The sequence below is a fragment of the Neltuma alba genome, unplaced genomic scaffold (assembly GCF_004799145.2).
Source record: "Neltuma alba isolate B1F8T4 unplaced genomic scaffold, ASM479914v2 tig00002616_pilon, whole genome shotgun sequence".
Classification (NCBI taxonomy): Eukaryota; Viridiplantae; Streptophyta; class Magnoliopsida; order Fabales; family Fabaceae; genus Neltuma; species Neltuma alba.
In genome coordinates, this window is record NW_021632940.1 from 29087 (window position 1) to 50035 (window position 20949).

At 36.2% G+C, this 20949-nt stretch overlaps 4 protein-coding genes across 6 annotated transcripts; 3 read left to right on the forward strand and 1 right to left on the reverse strand.

Moving 5' to 3' along the window:
- The first annotated feature begins 3559 nt into the window (after positions 1–3559).
- On the forward strand, positions 3560–5434 carry LOC114733895 (GDSL esterase/lipase At5g22810-like). Its single transcript, XM_028921389.1, has 5 exons — positions 3560–3852; positions 4308–4438; positions 4536–4769; positions 4859–5114; positions 5211–5434. The coding sequence occupies exons 1-5, from the start codon at positions 3612–3614 to the stop codon at positions 5402–5404; spliced, it is 1056 nt and encodes a 351-aa protein (XP_028777222.1). The 5' UTR covers positions 3560–3611; the 3' UTR covers positions 5405–5434.
- Positions 5435–6443: 1009 nt separating this feature from the next.
- On the forward strand, positions 6444–7682 carry LOC114733795 (recQ-mediated genome instability protein 2). The gene is made up of 4 exons (XM_028921290.1): positions 6444–6629; positions 6728–6842; positions 7026–7087; positions 7264–7682. The coding sequence occupies exons 1-4, from the start codon at positions 6510–6512 to the stop codon at positions 7375–7377; spliced, it is 411 nt and encodes a 136-aa protein (XP_028777123.1). The 5' UTR covers positions 6444–6509; the 3' UTR covers positions 7378–7682.
- A 1269-nt stretch (positions 7683–8951) lies between these two features.
- LOC114733904 (magnesium transporter MRS2-11, chloroplastic) lies at positions 8952–16110 on the forward strand. 3 transcript variants are annotated; one of them, XM_028921402.1, is made up of 14 exons: positions 8952–9432; positions 9540–9612; positions 9891–9961; positions 10764–10849; positions 10942–11032; positions 12408–12476; positions 12959–13039; positions 13134–13299; positions 13391–13436; positions 13694–13774; positions 14515–14597; positions 15333–15376; positions 15486–15603; positions 15804–16110. In XM_028921402.1, exons 1-13 carry the CDS (start codon positions 9055–9057, stop codon positions 15579–15581), a joined length of 1365 nt encoding a protein of 454 aa, XP_028777235.1. In that variant the 5' UTR covers positions 8952–9054; the 3' UTR covers positions 15582–15603; positions 15804–16110. The 3 variants fall into 3 exon arrangements, with proteins under 3 accessions (XP_028777235.1, XP_028777229.1, XP_028777241.1); XM_028921396.1 differs by having other exon boundaries at positions 15858–16110; XM_028921408.1 differs by lacking the exon at positions 12408–12476 and having other exon boundaries at positions 15858–16110.
- Positions 16111–17169: 1059 nt separating this feature from the next.
- Positions 17170–20916, reverse strand: LOC114733810 (SRSF protein kinase 1-like). Its single transcript, XM_028921314.1, has 4 exons — positions 20645–20916; positions 19251–20234; positions 18038–18085; positions 17170–17878 (listed from the first exon to the last, which is right to left on the reverse strand). The coding sequence occupies exons 1-4, from the start codon at positions 20843–20845 to the stop codon at positions 17489–17491; spliced, it is 1623 nt and encodes a 540-aa protein (XP_028777147.1). The 5' UTR covers positions 20846–20916; the 3' UTR covers positions 17170–17488.
- Between the last annotated feature and the right edge of the window lie 33 nt (positions 20917–20949).

Sequence of the window (20949 nt, forward strand, 5' to 3'; positions counted from 1 at the left end):
CTTTCGATCTTAATTATAAAACCTTATTTATAAACTACAAATAATATTTTATAATTAGGACCGGAGGTCATATTTGATATTCAATGGCAATCAGTATACTAATTGTAGTAGGACCATATCTCCTTTTTTTTTTTTTAATCACTGGAGCCTTCTCGTTCTTTTGCATGTGAATCTACATCTACAATGACTGAACGAATATATGCGTTGAACGCTAATCTTAATTTACCCGCTTGTTTCTTCTTTGTTGGATTCTCCTCATCCGAATTTGTACCATGTCTCAAGTTTAAGGGCTGCATTGATTCGTACTCTGTGCTTTGCAGTTTATAGCTTTCCAAAAACAGTGCATTTGAAAAGAGGCAGCGGAACAAGGCACACATTCCGTGGCATGTGCCCCTCCGCCCCAACTCCTCTTGTAAGCAAATCAAGTACATTTGATTTTTTTTTTTACTATTAGAAAAACTAGAAACTTCTCTATGTGCAGTATATTCTTTCGATCCTTAATATAAGATTTATTTAACTAATTTGATTAGATTAAGAAAGTTAGGTAAGTTAATTATAAGAAATGTGACATGTTTTACCTAAAATATCATAATCATCTTTCTTAATACTCCTTCTTCCTCTTATACTCCTTCGGTCCTTAATATAAAACCCATTTAACTAATTTGATCAGATTAAGGAAGTTAGGTAAGTTAGTTAATTATAAGAAAAATGACACATTTTTCCTAAAACACCATAATCATCTTTCTTAATACCTCATCTTCCTCTTCTACTTGACTATGGTTGAGGGGGTATCCATAGGGGTAATTTAGAGAAAATTGATAAATATGAGAAATGGGTCTTATATTTAGGACCAAAACCAATTTAAGAATTGGGTCATATATTAAGGACCGGTGGAGTACTTGATTATGATTGAGGGAGTATCCATAGGAGTAATTTAGAGAAAACTGATAAACATGAAAAATGGGTCTTATATTTAGGATCAAGACTAATTCAATAATTAGGTTTTATATTAAGGACCAGAAGAGTAGAAGATATAATACAAAGTTAATGATTGATTGATTATTAACATATTAATATTCCAATTAATAGATATTATTATGCATTTAATTTTTTGATTTTTTTATTGTATAGTAATTGACCACCTCAATGTCTTTGAAAATATTCTTAACCCGACTCAGTCAACTTTAAAATGAAACGGGTATTACAAGATTTAAAATATAAAATTGATGATGATTGATTGATAGTGATGATTAGTGTTAAAACACCAGTTAAGATATAAATTTGTCTCAAACATTCTCACTTAGAAGTACAGTGAATAATTTATAAATGTCTTTGTAAAGGTTATTTGATCATTAAAGTACACCCCATCTTAATAAACTCGTTAAACCTAACTCGTCTAAGCTCTGTGTCAGTGAAAAAAAGTGCGAAGAACACGTTTAAAAGGATTTATGGATTATGAAGTTTCGACTTTCAAGTCCAGGATGGAGATTTTTTTTGGATCAAGTTCTTTATGTGGCTCTCAATAAGCATTGAAAAAGGGCCCATAATTGGTTCTTTTCTATGGGAGCCCACATTACTAAAAGGCAGGAGGAAGGCTCTACTTTATGAGGAATTGAACTCTCGCCGTTGCGTTCGGCACCGAAAATTTGGTTCTATGTATTTTTAGCCAGAAAAAATTAGGTTCGGTGTGGAATGTTTGGTACGTGATATTTAGAGTGGGAAAGGTTTTCCTTCTATGATACAAGAAAAATAAGGTATAGCCGAAAGGTGGATCAGATATTACGGAAGAATAAAATAATTGAAAGGGAAAGTCTTGGCAAGGTTCTTCCGACTGGAAAAATTGCTTGTGAAGGAAGGCGAAGTTTTTCTTTGGTTTGGTTTTCTCGGCTTTTTGCCACTCACTATAGAAGTCTATTACGAGCTGTTAATTGTGAAAGACGAATGCAACAAGAAACAGCAATGTGTTGTCCATAAGAAAGGCTAAGGCAAGAAAATAATTTGTACAAAAAAGGAGCATTGTTGTAGTAATCCAGAAAGGCATCAGAGAAAAGTTAATGAAGGAGGTTGTGAACAGTGCCACTGATAGAAGAAGTAAATAAGGCACACTGCACGAAACTGATGAATCCATCGGCAACTGCATTGATAAACAACCAAACGCAAGTTCCGTGACGTCTCTTTTACTTTTAGTGCCTTTCCCTTTGATATTTTTTTAACAAAATCCTAAATCTATCCCCTTATTACTATTATTTAACGTTTAAACCCCCCTGTCAAAATATTTTCTCCTTCCGACGCTTATTAAGCGTGTATTAGGCACTGTTGGACATGTGGTGCAATTGAAAGATGGGCTTGTGGAAGCACAAGTCAGGACAGCTCAAAACACCTGGCATCAAGATTCAACTCCATACCAAATGCTGCCCCCCCCCCCCCAAAAAAAAAAAAAGAAGAAAAACTCCATACCAAATACTTGTTATTTACTAGTATTTTAATTTTTTTTAAATTTTGTTTGGGTCAACCTTGTTCGTTACTACTCCTATTCAGTAACAACAACCAACCTCCTTTATTACTATTAGCCATTCCATCTTTTTTAATTAAAAATAGAGTTAGGCGAACAAATAAAAAAAATAACACGTATTATATATTTACATGTTTAATTTTCTACCAAAATTTGTACTTCAAACTGTTAAGGTTTTCAATCAATTTCTCTTTTACATCATTTTTCACACAAAAACATTTTTAAATAAAAAACGGCGCATTATAACTAAGTACAAGAATGAAAACTGGATTTTTTTTAAAAAAAATTGACATAGACTCAAACCATTTGGGAATGTTAATTATTATGATAATCTTTCTAAATTATATATATATATATATATATATATTTGTTAAGGTAAGTTGGGTCTTGGAGACTCGCTCGGGTTAGGATATACTTTATACTCAGTACTAGGATTCAAACTCATAACCTTATAGATTATGAGCCGACTCCTTACTAATTAGATTAACTTTTGTTGGTTCTAAATTGTATTTTAAAAAGCAAAGTATAACCACTGAGACTTGAATTAAATAGAATAGGTTAGTTTCTCGTGAAATGTTAAACTAATATTTGAATTTAAATTCCCAAAATGTGCTTATATTTAATGTCTTACAGTGTTTTGAACAATCCTCCTCCAATAGGAGGGGCCTATAGCTAATGCAAAAAATGCTCAGAATTGTTTAGAGCTGGAGGTTATTTGAGCTCCATATTATATTGATGGCAGGAGAAGGGTAATTCTATTTTAGAATGAAGTGAGAGACATCAAGTAAAAGCTTCAAGAGGAATACAGCTAAGAATGTTTATGCGCATGCAGGCAACTGAGGCCTCAAACTTCGCCACCTTAGACTTGTCAATTTTAGTTACACAATTGCTTTCACTTGTTTCTCCGATTTCCCAAATGAAGAAGAATACCACTAGCAATTAGTGTCTTTGACACTGACATGATTCTGAGAGTAAACAGTAATGTTGCTACATCTATAAATTTCTTGGAATCACAGCCTCCATAACTCATCTTTAAGACTTCCTCTGTCTATTTCTCTATTGGGAAAAAAAATCTCTTCGCTGAACAGAAATTGAAAGAATGGGCTGTTCAAGTTCTTTCTTCTTGACTTTCAGTCTTTTAATTGCAGTGCTAAGTGTGAGCTATGGGCAACCTCTGGTTCCTGCATTGTTCATATTTGGAGACTCTGTAGTTGATGCGGGCAATAATAACAACATAAAGACCATTGTTAAAGCAAACTTCCCTCCCTATGGAAGGGACTTCATGAATCACATTCCAACCGGGAGATTCTGTAATGGAAAACTCGCCTCTGACTTCACTGGTAATACGAGTATCTTTTTCTTTATCATTATTATGGAAAGAAAATATAATCATTTTGACCTTCAGTTAAAGTCATTTGTAAGATTTAGATCCTTCTTTTTAAGTGTTTTTGCCAGAACAGATGACCCCGATGTTATTTAGGGTTCATTCAGTTGCCATGCGGCTTATTTTCTTTGGTCTGAACCTTCTGTGTTACCCACCTTGAAACTTTCTTCCAACTTTAATTACTGCAGAATGTAGGTTGAATGTTTTTTCTGATAAAGTTGAATAATTTGGTGTGTAGTATATCCTCATAGAGGGGGGAAAAAGCTTCATGTGTCATATTAATTGACCATATTGGCAGAAATGAGATAGAAGGATATTATTATTATTATTATTATTATTATTCATGACTTGAAATTATCTCTTGTAGCCTTTGAACTGGCAATTAATCTATCTTGTGTAATTTTTTTGCAGCTGAAAACCTTGGGTTCACCTCTTACCCACCAGCTTATGTGAACCTAAAGACCAAAGGGAAAAACCTATTGAATGGTACCAACTTTGCATCGGGTGCATCTGGATACTATGAACCTACGGCGAAATTATATGTATCCACAACTACATAACTCGAAACCCTCCTTTTCCTTGGTTACTTCTCATTTTAATGGTTGGTTATTGTCATAATTATATTATTTTTGGTTGTAGCATGCAATACCTTTAAGTCAGCAGCTGGAGAACTACAGAGAATGCCAGAACATATTGGCGGAAGTAGCAGGACAATCAAATGCTTCATCAATTATATCTGGGGCTATACATCTTATCAGTTCAGGGAACAGCGATTTCCTTCAGAATTATTACATCAATCCTTTACTTTATAAGGTTTATACGGCAGATCAATTCTCAGACATACTCTTGCGAGCCTATTCCAGTTTCATTCAGGCACGTCTATTTCTCACACTTAACCTCTTTCCTTGGATCTAAAACACAAGGCTTAACCTTCAACCTTATTTTCAAATGTGGGTTGACAGAAACTGTATGCAATGGGAGCAAGGAGGATTGGGGTTACTACATTACCTCCTATGGGTTGCCTTCCAGCAGCCATCACTCTGTTTGGTTTTGAAAGCAACCAATGCGTGGAAAGGATCAATAATGATGCTATCAACTTCAATAAAAAGCTAAACAGCACATCTCAGAGCTTGCAGAAACAGCTTCCAAACCTCAATTTGGTCGTCCTTGATATCTACCAGCCTCTCTATCAGCTTGTCTCTAAGCCTTCTGATAATGGTAAAAAGATTAGTGTCATGATCCTATGAAGTGTCAATTTTTATATATGCTCATTTTGTTTGAATCTCAAAATATTTTACTGGTGACATATCATAGGTTTCTTTGAAGCAAGAAAGGCTTGCTGTGGAACGGGCTTGCTGGAGACCTCTATACTGTGCAATCGCAAGTCCATAGGGACATGTGCTAATGCAACTGAGTATGTATTTTGGGATAGTTTTCATCCTTCAGAAGCCGCAAACAAGATCTTGGCAGATAATTTGCTCGCCGCTGGCCTCTCTCTCATCTCCTAATTCAACCACTTTTGGGCTCATGTTCTGTTTGTACTTATTATGCTATTTGTGAAAGAGTTTGAGATTCACATGGAAGGAGGTTTAATGTGTTGAATTGGAAAGTTCAATGTGGGTTCTCAGGTCTGTCTCGTTGAATTATGACTAATAATCGTGCTTTGTATGGTTGTGTAAGATTTCATCTTTTATAAAGTTTCCCTTTTGGGTGATCAAAGATGTTCTGCTTTGCCCTTTAAGAGTTTGTGTTCAGTGAATTTATGTGACCGGTAAGTCATAGAACTAGCTAACTTCTTGCGCCAAAAGACACAGAACTGAATATTTTTGTTTGGTTCTAACTTCTAATTTTTGATTTGGAGTTCATGGTTCAGTTATGACCATGATTAATTCACTGACTAGTGAAGAAGAAATTGGCAAAATTGAGAGTAAGGTTGTTTACCTGAAGCAACTCACTAATCATCTAATGTAAAAGTCAAGAATGTTGAACAGTTGAAGTTTTATCAGTGTCTTTTAAAATAAAAAATACAGTCGCACATTAAATTAAATTATGAGCACGAATTATTTACAGTGTTAAAAAAAATAGAAAAACGCAAAATTCAGCCATGTCATTAGTAGGAATATATATATATATATATATATATATATAAAGGGGAAATAATTTTACAATTACCTCTACTTTCTTTTAATTTTTAATTTGGTATTTATAAGTTTTTCTCTCTTATTAAATCATTTAAATTTTCTCTGTTAGCACCATTAACCTTTGTGTGAGAGAATAAAGTTATGGAGGTTAATACAAAGTTAAAAGATTTAATCAAGAAAAAAAAAAGACGTAACTTAAAAAATTCAAATTTTTTTTAAAAAAAGTATGGCTGAAATAATTTTTTTCCTGAAGCTGTAACTGTATCTGCAAGACACATGTTCTATTGCATTTATTTACTCTCACCGTCTCTCGATATTTTTCTTCCGTTTCCCCGCTTCTTCCTTGCTACTCAATTCAATACATTGTCGTTCAAGAGAGCAAAAAATGGGCGGCCGATAGGGAGTGGAAAAACGGGGAGAATTTGTTTTGCAGCATTAGAGGCAGACGGGGAGAGAGAGGGGGGAGGGTGAGATGGATTACAGTCTAGCGGCGTTGAAGTTACTATGCGCACAGCTGAAAGACGCCAGAGAAGTCCCTTCCCGGAATGGCTTCATCCTCGGCGGCATCCTCTTCCAACGCGCTTGGTTGCAGGTTTCAGCTTTCAAATTCCCCTATTCTCTCCTCTTCTATCCCCTAAACGCTCCTACTGTTTTCGCTTATTCCTAACAACCTCCCTTGCCACGTCGCAGGGCGTTTTAGTGTCGGCCCCGGACGGCGACGCCGGTCCTTTGATTTTGGACGATGGTTCCGGTCTCATCGAACTCTCCCTCTCCGGCGATTTCCGTCTCCAGCCATGGAGAGTTGGTAAGTTTTTCTAACTCAGTCCTCTTCTAGTTTTCCAACCCTCGCACATGTTGGTATTTCAACCTTTAATGATCTGAGCTTTTATCACCGCGTTATATTATTCAATGTGCAATTTTCTTAACTGGTCAACTTACTGCATTGAATCGATTCTTACGCTTTGAAATTTATCTTTGTTTGTGCTAGGGATGTATGTAATGGTAGTCGGAGGATACCTTGCTCGGACCGGTGAACCTCCCATGATTAAGGTACTTGGCCTTTTCTTTTCTTCCCTACATAATTTCTGTACTATTCCTATTTGATAAGTTCTTATCTTTTGGTAAGGCTTCAAAATTTCGTATGCAAGCATCCTTTATGCGACTTCTTTCTTGAAGTGAAAGAAAATTATCTACTGGAAGTGAAATTGATTATGATATAATTGCAGGTTCATAAGATGGTCGACCTTTCATCGTTCCCTGACCGAGAGGCAATGTGGTATCTTGAAGTTTTGGAAGCATACAAACTGTTCTATCAGCCTCTTATTGAAGAATTCACATGATTTTGTTACATGATTGATTGGAGGGAAGAGCAATTGAGGTTGCCATCTGACATCCAAGAAACTTGCCGTCTCATGTGAAACTTTGAGATAAAGCTGCTTTGATAGTGTTGTGTATATGAGAAATTCGTTGCCATTATCCTTATTCATGAATCATGATAAATACTATCATTTTGAATTCGGCACACTTGTGATATCTATCCATTTTTTCTTTTATGATTCTCCTGAAAAAGACTTTCTTTCAGCTTCTCTGATTTCAGATCATCTTGAATATGAAATTGGAAGCTATATGCTCCGTTATGGTTTTATCCATTGGGAAAATGACGTTATCAACAAAGTAAAGTATATTTCTGGATTCCGAGGATAGAACGGGGCTGTGGAAACACATCTCTCCTTCTTTCAGATTTCCTGAATGCTTGAAAGAGAGGCTGATGATGATTCAAAGAAAACAAAGAGATTGTTCCAATACCACTGTGTTTTTCTGCAGAACGGATTACACAGGCATAGCCGTATAGGGATCCCTTTCTGAGATGCCCCTCAGCACAAAACTTTAGATGGGCAATCTAACCATGACCTGCTAAACTCTTCATCATCTATAGTTTCTGAAAGCTTGTAAAATGATGATATTCAAATGAAGAAATCACGGAAGAGATCTGGATAACCTTGGCAGGCCTTCGAGTATTTATCGCTACCATGAGCAATCCAACGTTTCTTTTCCACATCTGGATTAAGTATTAACTGGGCAACGAGGGGTTTTAATTTTTCTTGCAAGGTTCGTTTAACAAATAATAAAACAATTTTTACAAATAAAAACTTGTATCAACTTAATTTTTCTTGCAAGGTTCGCTTAACAAATAATAAAACAATTTTCACAAATAAAAAGTTGTAGCAATGCTCTCGCATACCTATATATATAATTAGAGAGAATGCATTCCCAAAGGAAAAAAAATTACCATAAAAAGGTTTTAATAACAAGTGAGAAATTGTTATTTTCTGTACTTATTATGTCGTTACTACAGACGCTTTAGCAATTTTCTTCGCTCCCTAGAATTCATAACAATTCTCCCTGAATATTTTTGCTAAAAAAAAAAAAATTCTCCCTGAATATTACTATTTAATATTTATATATTTAAATAATAGTTACTTGTCCTATTTACAAGCCAAACTGCCGACAGTAGATCATTATAAGATCCTGTACAATGTATGAGACTCATCGCTTAGTTTTTTTTTTTTTTTTCCCCGGCCAGAACTTATAAACATTGGTTATCAAATATATGTACCCATTTTTTGTTGGAAAAAAATGTCATTAAATTAAAATTTTTCATCTATCATAAATATTAGTGATTATATGAAAAAAGCGCGAAAGCGCGCGCACATGAGCGGGGTGCATTCTTACTGGGAAAAAAGAAAGCTTTGTAAAATGATAATTAATTCGAGTGGGCTGAGAGCAAAGTTACGTAGCAGTCAAATTTCAGCCACACACATATTTTTCACAAACACGTGTGCTTTAAATTGCACAGCATGAATTAATTAATTAATATTATTATGCTTTATCCAGAATAGACAATTTTTCATTGCTGCAGAGCGAGACTCCCCCAGGGCCCAGGCTCCAAGCTCCCTTCTTCCCATTCGAATTTCCTGTTACAATACATTCATGAACATCACAAGCCATACCAGAACATGGCTTTAACTTGGCCTAACCATCTGCTTTTTCGGTCTAGCACCAACTTTGATATCTTCTCCGATCTCACCGGACCTCACTCCTGTGAAACGCTATGGCCCACTTCGACTCTAGTTCGCCGGAGAAACATCACGTTGACGGCCAAGACTTTGAGGCTCACACTCGGATGCTTCAGCAAATCCACGGAGGATAAGCAGTGGACTGAAGCGGAAACTGTTGTTTCAGATTCCGATACTGAGGGCAGAGACGAGGAGAATGATGCTCGCAGCCAGATTTCTGGTGCCAATAATGGGCGGGTTGACTCCCTATCCCAGAGAACTGCGACCACCGCGTTTGGTGATTCTGTCTCCTTGGGAATTCGGGAACCAGTTTATGAGGTTTGGTTCTGTTACCCCGTTCCATCACTTCAATCGTGGCGTTCATTTTCCCCGTATCATTGTTGTTTACTCATTATCTCTTACTTTGTTATATTCAAATTTCTAAGGTTGTAGAAGTAAAGTCAAATGGGGCGGTATCAACCAGAAAAATCAACAGGAGAGAACTGTTAAGGATGAGTGGTAACTAAATTTTCATGACTAGACTTGTAAAGACCCCATGCAGCTAGTTGTCTATCATGTTCAATGTTATGCTTATATTGAGGTGCTTTCCGTAGTGCATGTCGCATAAACATTTCTCTTTGATGTTTGCAGCCTACCTCATGTCCTTTCCACTTCTCTTTCGCTGTCCCACAATAATTTGCTGCCTCTTTCCATGCCTATAGAATTCAGTAGACCTCCTAAAATTAATTTGGTCTTCTTATTTATACTGTATTGTCTTATATGCTATTAATTATCAGGTCTTCGTCCAAGAGACATTCGAAGTGTGGATCCATCATTGTTTTTGACGAATTCAATGCCTTCGTTGCTGGTATAATTTTTTTTATAATATTCCACCATCTCCTGGTAAAATGTTGTGTGTCTTACTTGAGTAATTTCCATCGATTAGAGTTTTAAGTTCCATTGCGTTATTTAGTCAGCACTGCTCTAATGATAAGATGAATTAGGTATTATTTAATAACTAGATACTCATTATTGTTACTCATTGCTATATTTATTTTATATTTAAAATTTTTTTCCAATGGAAGATGTGTGCCGTTGTATAGTACTTTCTTGAAAATGCTTACGGAGCCTTCTTCCTGTTTTTAGTCTACAACTAGTTGGTAATTCGCATGGTTTGTCTTCGTCCTGGCATATATGTGTTGCATTACATTAAAGTAAAAATGGAATTTGAACATTTGAGCTTCGTTCTCTTACTTTAGTTTGCACTCATGCAATGTAGGAGTTTCTAAGTACAATCAAGCAAATAAATAAGTAAAATGGAAAGTAAGATTCCGTTCTAAACCAGAAGTGATGGAGAGTGGCAATGTTTACATATTCACTAATTTAATTACGAAGGCAGACAGAAAAGCTTTTGTTGAGCCGTTCCCTGATATGGTGTCATTAGTGTTATTAGTCAAAACTCAGTCACAATTTTCACGGCTCCTAAAAATGAAATGATTTATGGTCATCAGACATTTCTTGTTACCAATTTATAATGGCAACATTTTTTCGTTCTCGAAAGTTTATTAGTTCCTTGTTTTCTGGCAAAGACAATTATGCAATCTCTAGTGTATATTACTGATCATCTATAGTGTTTTGTGATCTTTGCAATATTCTACTTCATGTATCAGGTCCGTGAGTATGCTCTGCTTCTAAATCTGGGTTCATTGCGAGCAATTGCAATGCAAGAGCGTGTACTTATTTTTGACTATAATCGGTATAGTTGCGTGCTGCTTCTTTATCTTAATTCTATAACAATGTATCAAATGAACTAAACGCAACTTTCTGCATCTTTTTATGTTAAATCAGTAAAGGTGGGAAAGCTTTTCTTGAGTCATTGCTGCCTCGGTTGAACTCAAAGAATGGCAATGGTGGGCCGTCTATGCCGTTCGAGCTTGAGGTTAGTCTAAAATACGTATCACGTGTACTGAGTTTGATGAACTCTATTGCACTAGTGCTATATTTACTTTGGACTTCCGCTCAATGTAAGTGCCACAAGTGTAGTTTTGCAAGTTAGCACAACCGTCATTGTCAAATATGTTAGAAGAGGCGTGGTATACCTGGCAAGTAGTCTTTTCTTTATCTTATTTGGATTTGCGGTTTTATGCTTGCATGTGAAAGTGAAAGAGCTTTACTTTTAGCGGCAGGAGAGGAAGAGGTTGAGAGGGAGCAGAAGTAATATCAGATGACAAGTACTTGGGAAGGATGGGAAATATCTCAATCCTAGTCCCATGGAATAAAGCGTAGTTTGTTTATTTGGTCCTTCTGAGAAAGCAATTGGGTGAAACAAACCTGAAGAGCATGGCATTTTACATTCCCGTGGCTGTCCAACATATGTTCAAGCTTCCCTGTAGTTGGGCATTTGAAGGCGGTTGTATAGAAACACTGATATACATACTACTGATTTTATTTTACTGGAGAATCCTCGGAATTGATAGCTGAAATTACTTGAAATCTACTGCTGGCCCTTTTTTGGTTGATTTCATAATGATAAAAAAAGTATAAACATTGTTTTTGGGTTCATAATTGTGGCCCAAGCCCTGGTAGAGGTAGCAATAATTGAAGATGTTAAGGAATACAACGAAGGATGGAATAAGTGGTGGCGAACTAAAGATTGTTAAAGAACAGAGATATTACTAAAGCTGTTCATGGGTCTTTGCTAAATTGGTTTATGTTCAAATAGTTTTTGACATGACATCAGAGTCATCAGTAAAACTACTAATATGCTTTTTACTAGTGACTGAAACCTTTGGATTGAAATGTTACTGAACAAGAAATTATGCGAAAGAAAATGGTAACTTCAAGAAAAAAGGATTGGGCATAATGACATTAAATGGTGACAAAGCCAATACTCAAGGCCAAAATGAACTCGATCCAATAAGAAGAAAGAATAGCTGAGGAGGACATTGATGGAAGTAATGAAAACAATAGGCATGCCTTTGATAAGATTGGGTGGCGAAAGGAAAAACCACAGAGGTCCTTTAATAATTTAGATTTTCAGATGGTTACTCCAAGTCTTTAAGCTTAAGGCATACTATTTATGTCATGTTATATGCCTTCTCTAGTTAAGGGGAAAAATAAGATTCCTTAAAGAAGGTGCTCTCATCAATTTGAACGTCAATTGTTAAATGGGCATGCCTATACCTGCCACATTGGTGCGAGACCTTTGGCTTTATTTTCATTTTCCAAATCTGTTGACACATCCGATTAGACTTCTCATCGTAGAAATATGGTTGTGAACTGTTTTTCCCTTCGTCATTTGGTCAAACTTTCAGGTTGTTGAAGCAGCGTTGCTATCAAGAATACAGCGGTTAGAGCAGAGATTAATGGATTTAGAACCCCGTGTGAGTATGTAAACATAGTGAGTGACTGAATATATTTATGCTGGTCCATTGTATGCCCGCGCTGGTCCCAAGCATGTTACTTTTTTAACTTAATAGATTTACCTTGACTTTGACAAATAGTTGTTTGTAAACCTACCTATGAACCAAATGTCATGGGAATTCCTCAGCTTTACTACTTTTAGTGCGATATCTTCCTCTGACTATCTTTGTCCTCGCATTTCATTAGGTCTTCAAAGCATCATCTTCTGTTGATCTCCAGTCATTTAATAAGATTCTATAAGTATAGTCTATGCGTGAATGGGGAACTCTTTCTCATCAAGATATTTACTTATTTGATTTATCTTTTTCATTTTAATTCTGGGCGAAGATTTTTTTTCTGTCTCTAATTTAATATCCTGATTTGACTCACAAGTTTCTTCAACTCTTTCTATCTCTGTGCGCCTCTCCCCCCCCCCCCCAATCCTACTTCCTTTTCGCTCCAGGTTCAAGCTCTTCTTGAGGTCTTGCCTAATCGATTAACCGGTGACATATTGGAGCAACTACGTATTAGTAAACAAACTTTGGTATGTTGGAAGTTCTCTTCCAATAAATTTACAATATTTGGTGGTACTGGAAATGCCATATAGTTATATATTTGCTTCTCTGTCAAATTGGTAGGTTGAGTTAGGTTCCAGAGCAGGAGCTCTCAGACAAATGCTGCTTGATCTTCTGGAAGACCCTCATGAAATACGCCGTATATGTATTATGGGAAGAAATTGCATTCTTAAGAGAGGAAGTGATGTTGTGGAGTGCTCAGTGCCCTTAGAAAAGCAGATTGCTGAGGGTAAGCTATTTGAAGTCTTCCAATACAGATCCTGACTCTCAAATGACCTGTCACATAGTCTCATTTGCTTCTTTTTCCTCATTATCTGCAGAAGAAGAGGAAGAAATTGAGATGCTTCTGGAAAATTATCTTCAGAGGTTATTCTTAGAGAGAACTACTTATTTTGATTGTGTGGACTTGAGTTTTTTCCCCTTATTTTTGGTCCAATTCTGAGGATTAATACTGATATTGGTCCATTATTTCATGCCGGAAAACATATTAAAACAAAAAATCATTTGTTTTTGTTGATATTTTAATTTTAATATTCTATGTACTACCAGTAATTACAGGAGATTCATATATTAAACAACGATTTTTATCTCAAAGTTGACTTATTTACCTTGTTACATTGCAGATGTGAATCTTGTCATGGTCAAGCTGAAAGGCTTCTTGATTCTGCGAGGGAAATGGAAGATTCTATAGCTGTCAATTTGAGGTTTGAATCTTTGAGTGTGCGCGCATGTGTGTTTTTTTTTTTTTTTTTTGGTTGGGGGGGCTGTGGTAGCAGAGCGCCACCCCCCCCTCCCCGGGGGATTGTTCCTGTGAGATACGCTTGCTGTATCATCGGGTTATTGAGAGACAATTTTGAAAATTGATCTTAATAGCTAAAAGCGAACAAAGTCAACCTGCCAGAACCATCTTCCCTCATCTGGAGGATTGCTTAGTTGTTCATTCGATGTTTAATTATTTACGCCAGAAAGAGAAGTGCTTCATATCTGAAATAGCAACAATATGATTTCACAAAATAAACTGATACTTTATTGTTCTTCTGAAGGTGAACTTATGCTAGCGACTGTGCTTGTATTCCTCAGTTTTTGATATGGTTGACTAACTTTGGATGCAATAGAATGGGCTCTAAAGTTAACCCTGTACATCTGGAGTAAGCTTAAAAATTAGCGTTATTATTTAAATCAAAACATGATATGATATATTCATATACAAGGGTTGCAAACTAGCCCGGACATCAATATAGATTTTAAAATTCATTATTTAGAAGTAATCCAAGAAAGAATGCACAAAATCTTGTCTGCCAACTTCGTAAAATGATGGAACACAAGTTCTCCTAAGAGCTCATGCATACAGGAGATGCCATAGTTTAGTTTAGCTGCTTGAAAAAATATCAAGAGACTTTGTTTATAATCCGGTTATTTTTAATAAATTATCTTCTTTTATCAGCTCACGGAGGCTTGAGGTTAGCAGAGTAGAGCTGCTTCTTCAGGTTGGGACATTCTGTGTGGCAGTCGGTGCCCTAGTTGCCGGTATAGTTATTTTATCATTTCTTTTATCAGCAGCTATGTCTGAAATATATGAACTTAGTGCCTTGTTTGACAACCAAGTTACATGCAATAATAAGTTGCTACTGTCATAATCTTAATGCAACGTAGTTATTTTGATGTGGTGAACTGTAAAGGACTTCTAGATGTCAGAAGCTGAAGCTAAGGCAAGCTTAGCTTTAACAGAGCGCGAGAGTTACTGGTGAAACTTAAGTTGTTCTCTGCGACTGCTAAGATGTAGAAAAGTAGAGATTCGTTGAAGTGTCACATCCAATTTTCGGACTTTTCTAAATGTTATTTTTTGCATCTCTTTGTTTTCGTTTTCAAGAGGCTCCTTTTTGCTGAAAGAAGCCAAGCCTGCCAAGCATTATATGCAAATCTTGTTTGTAGTAATCATAAAACTTCTGACAACGAGTGAGGAAGGGGACTTCTCATGTTACTAATTTCTGATTCAACCTTCAAATCATGTGAATTATGCCTTACATTTAATGTCTTGTGAGCATGGAAGCTACTCATTACTCAATACGGTTTTGAACGGAATTTGTTACTAAGGAAAAGCTTGGAGCCATCTCGATTACTCGAGCTTTCCCTTCAATGTCATGCAAATTTCATATCTGTCAATAAGATATGAATATAAAAGTCAAGTGCATAGAACTGGTTTATAGCTGGGAAGGTATTATGCACCTTGCCTGATACTATGATAAACTTTCTTGATTTCAGGTATATTTGGCATGAACCTTAAGTCATATCTTGAAGAACATGTGGTGAGATATGGTTTGCTGTCTTATTACCTGCATGTCTTGTTTTCGTTCTTCTTGGACATTGTTCAATATAAAACTTCGTTAAATTACCACATTTTTGGGTTTGTTGCAGTTTGCCTTTTGGCTGACAACAGGTGGGATTATAGTTGGCGCGGTTATTGGTTTTTTCCTTGTGTATTACTATCTCAAGGCAAGGAAAATACTTTGACCGGAAGAAACTTCAAACTCGGGTACCAATGTCTATTTGTTTTTATCTTATTTCCTTGCAATACTTCTAAAAAAAGAAATTATTTTCTTTCTCATATTATTTATTTAGTATTTGATGGAGAGCTGTGGAAATTCTCTAATGATATATTATCCAAGTATTGTCTTGACCCAAGTTCCAAGATATCTAAGCAACTAAACTATGGGCTCCCTGCATTGCACGTAGTTCCAGACAGTATTAACTCTTCGATATCTGAAGGGAATCCAATTCATTTGGCAGGCATCATCCAAAAAACAGAATAATTCAGCGCTCGACATATGCGGTCATTGTACACAAGGGTTATTCAAAATGGTCATGAGATCACGTGACAGGATTCACGTGACTCGTATCCCTGGGTTGTATTTTTTAGCGTCTGTATTAGCCAATGCTTATTTATTCGTGGAGCTGACTATGGCTGTAACATTCGTGATCAATGAATGAATTGAATAAAATCAGTCATAAAGAAGAAAATTATTGTGAAGATTATGCATCATATGCCTTTGCCCTAAAAACAGTGTACTGCGTTCTGAAATGGAGCACCATCTCAGAGTCCATGGAGTCCCTGTCCTTAATGATACTTTACGTTCTCATGTTTCCTCCGTAATTTATGATATCTAAATTTTCAAATTAATTCGTTTCTATTTATAAGATTCACAATAAATTTGTCTAAACATTAAATAAAATTTTACCTATTTTATTTTAATTAATATACTCTCTTGTTATATTTTTCCCATTCTTCAACCTTATCTACCCACTTATATACAAGGACATATCTAAAATAAAAAATTTATTTTCTACTTATTTATTGCTTTTAATTAATTTTGATACTTTTCTTAAACCGAACAGTTTAGCTATTTGGAGGAAGTACTTTCTTTTTAATTTTTATGGAATTAAACGGCCTCTATGTGTGTGTGAACACAGTTTATTTGGATTAAACGGCCTGTGTGTGTGTGTGTGAACACAGTTTATTTACTAACTTTTATCAGTATCAGCCTCATACTTTTAGTGTAATTTCTGCTCAATGAAAGTGGTATGACTGATTAGCTTTGAGTTGGATAATAGGTTGCCACCTTTCAACATACTCTTCTGGTTCTTAATATAAGACTTAATTATTGAGTTGATTTTGACTTTAAATATAGAATTTATTTCTCATATTTATTAATTTTTTTTAAATTATCCCTATAAATACTCTATCAATCATAATCAAATAGAAGAAAAAAAAAATATTAAGGAAGATGATTATGGTATTTTAGAAAAAACGTTATATTTCTTATAATTAACTAATTTACCTAACTTCTTTAATCTAATCAAATTAGTTAAATAGATCTTATATTAAGGATAGAAGAATACCAAAAATTCACAGGGTTTTCACTTTTGAAAAATGCATTCAAGTACAACTCAGAGCCTTAAAACACAGCATTCGTAAAAGAAAAAAAAATCTCAATAATCTGGAGAGGCATTCCCATCTCAACCTCCAGAAACAAATTGTAAAACGTACTGTGCCAGATCTATTCAATGTGGTGATGGCCTAGACAACCTGCAATCCCCTAACAAGTCCGTAGCAGCGGTCGTGTTGTCCTCACCCTATGACGGGCTACCAAAATCAAAACCTTCTTCACGTGGTCCATTCTATGTAAATGTGAAGTCAAATATAACTCCCACATTCGAGGATTGAGATCATCCAAGTTCCTCTGAAAAAGATCATTGATATGACTCGCGTTAGAAATAAGCGGGAATTAAGCCCATTATATTTTGACTCCAAACAGTAAACTTCTTTCGGAAATTTAGAGAATCTCAATCCCATAACATAGTGCGCCACAGGAGTTGTTATGACATGCGCTACTTCGCATCTATTCTGCTAACCATGTAGCCTATAAATCTTTGAGTGCCTTTGGAGATCCATCAATAGTTATATTCCGCACACCAGCTTCAACTGCCCCCAACTCAGCCTTTTCCTTCATCTTTTCAGGCACTACCTTGTCTGTGGCATCAGACTGGACAGTAGTCACTGAGGGTTCAAGAGTCCGAGGACCTGCAGAGATCCATGGATGATTAAGGCACTGAGCAGCTGTTGGCCTCTTTTCGGGGGTAAAATCAAGCATCGGAACAAGGAAGTCAGCCATGTCATTTGCATCTTGCTCACCAAAATCATACTTCTCCATCAGCACCTTACTAAGAGGCCAGAAACGCAACCGGCGGATGTGCCTTAAATCACCATGTCTATTAAAAAACTCTTGAGAATAGCGACCGCCTAGAGCAATCTAAAGGAAATATTACTTCAGTTTTGCAAATTAGAATAACTAAAGTGTTGACAATAATGAAGAATGCTGTAAACTACCACGTTGTTTCTTGAACACATGATGGTCACACAAACTAATAAAATAACTTTGATATTTTTCAGCAAGAAAAAGCATTCCTACCTTGCGAGGCATCATTCCAAGAAGTTCCATCATCAATGCCAAATGATCCTGAAAAGTAAGAAGTACAGTATCATCAAAAGACCATTCACTGAGGTTGAATTTCAATCACCGACGACATTTTAAATTATTGATCCAAACAGAAGAAATTGTTATCAAACCGTAGTAAAAAGTTCAGGTTTACCACTGGTATAGATTTGTGCGTTTTTAGCAGGTATGAAGCAAGGACAACAAGTTTAAGAATATATGAAGTTATTTATGAAAGGTGGTGTCTGAGCATTATAGTTCAAGTGATCATTTCACCTACCACTCTATAAGCTTTCACCCATGAATGAAAAGTGGGGAAACTTTAGACAGAGAAATACCACTCTTGGTTCTTTGTATAGCTGATTTATAATTTCAAAATGTCATTGAAACAAGCAAATTTCTTTGAAGGGACGTTTAAGTTGTGTTCTGGCAATCTGTTAGCATATGGGTATTGACTCCGAGGAAAAGGCTTTATTTCAACTTTCATAAGAGAATGTTGAGTACAGAGTATTTAAATCTGTAGTCAGAATAGAAACCACTCTTTACTCAACTAGTCTCCATACACCACAGATATCAAATAAAAAGACCTACATTAAAAGTTCAACAGTATGAGGCATTTTAAGAGGAAGACCTACTCAATTTTATTTTTCACATACAAGTAATACTACAAAGACTAAGTAAGGGATTTTCTATTTTCTACCAATTACTGGGCATATCTTCTATGTCTACCATTGGCCCTGTCCAAAATACATTTTCATCATCCAATCAACAATTCTACAGTACTAAGCGAGACAATTTTCAAATCTCTGTTTGAATCAATGAATCTATATTTCAAACAATCTTCCTATGTCCCAAGAAAGAAAGATGTTATCAAAAGATGGGTTTTTGCTTCTTTTCTTAAATACTAAAAAACGCAGTTAAGAATTAGTCTACCAACTATGCTCATAGTTGAGAAAAATGATGCAAGCAAGAAAGCAACAGAAGCAAACTTCCCTGGAACTGTCATTATGCAACCATAAGAGCATGACAAGAAACAGAAGCATACAGCAAATTGGCAGCCAAGCAAACACAAAGTGAACGGAACAGAGGAACATGCATTCTATACTTAAACAGAAAAGCTCAATAGGAAACCAGTTCTGGGAAAAAGAAAAAAGGAAAAGGAAAAATGCAATTTGAATGGAAGAATTACCTCATCCCTTGAATAGTTGTCACCACTGTGGGGATCAAAAAGAACATCACCTGTGGAAAGCTCAAAGCAAATGCAAGCAAAAGACCATAAATCAGCCGGAGTTGAATATTTGCACCCAAGAATAACCTCAGGACACCTATACTGCCTTGTCTGAATATCATTCGTGAATTGCTTATAAGTCCAACAGGCATTTCCAAAATCAACCAGCTTGCATTTAAGATCAACAGCAGCAAGCAACTTTTTTTTCATGGAACGACTAACTCTCAGTTGACCATGAATACCTTTTGGGATGTCCTTGGTTTCAACAAGTTCAATTGATTCATCTTTGGTTACAAGACTACTAGATTTATCTTCAAAAGATTCCACAATCAGTTCCCCATCATCACCACAATCTTTTACTTCAGGTGGTTTAGAATCCTCTTCACCTTCCTTGGGACTCTCCTTCTCAACACAACTTTGAGCAGCCTTTTTAGCCTTTTTCCGCAATTTCTTTTTCTGGTTCCTGGTCAAATCCCCTTTTGAACTATTACTGTCTTTTGCGGCCCCATGTTTGGAAATGGCCTTATCCTTGGTATTTGGAAGGATAAGCGGAACACCTGATTTTCTAGGATCTTTGGATGGATCTATCATTGACAGAAGCAAGACATTCTCTGGCTTCAAATCTGTGTGTATTACAGATAGCTCACGATGCAAGTAATCCAATCCCACCAGAATATGGAAACAAATTTCTTTAACCAATGAGATAGGAATCCCCCGGTAATCACTATACTTTATAAGGGTCAGCAGATTATCGCCCAAGAATTCAAAAACCATACACACATGCTGGCCATTAGGTCCTGAATGCTTGAAGTGATCCAAAAGCTTAACGACACTTTTCTTGTCATCCAAATCCCCTTCAGCAATCTGTTTGAGAATCTTTATTTCATCCATTGCAGCTTCGGTGTAGTGCTGGGCACTCTTTTGAATTTTTAAGGCTACATAACGCTACAAAAGAAATTTTCCAAAGTTTAGAGGACTACAAAATAAATTTACATCGTGAACTTGCGTTATTTAGGTTCTGAAAACAATATCATCACAAGTACATAGGGCCTATCTCCTAACATGAGATCGGGAAACCAAATGATGTCCTATATAAGAAAACAACATAAATTCCATTCTAAATCTTATATAAACAACGACGCCAAGAGGTTCAACCAAGACAGGTTCTATCCATGGAAAAGGGAGAATGGACTAAAAAGCACATTAAACTTGGAAAAATATTTTGCCCCAAACATTAAACTTTACCACCCAGATGGCCACATTTCGCACAGGCCTAAAAAGCAAGAATCGGCTTAGGCTCAATATCATTTATTTTTCCAATAACTTTTTTCAGAAAGTTGATGAGGTCCACGTACCGATCTCTGGGTATCCCAAGCGAGCCAGACAGTAGAAAAATGACCCCAGCCGAGTTTGCTTTGCGCCACGTAGCACCCATTTTTGAAAGTGTCACCAATTCGAACGGCGTGATAACCTCCTCGTCTGTAGTCCTCGGTGCCTTCGTCCTCCGAAGTATAATCACTTACCTCATTGCCATCACCGTTCCGATCCTCCGCCATCAAAGAACGCAAAAGCCACTATGCACTGTAGCAGCTATCTAAACAGGAGGGTTTCGATGACAAGTCAATATTGGCGCTAGCGGGAACTATAACCGTTGGTGAGA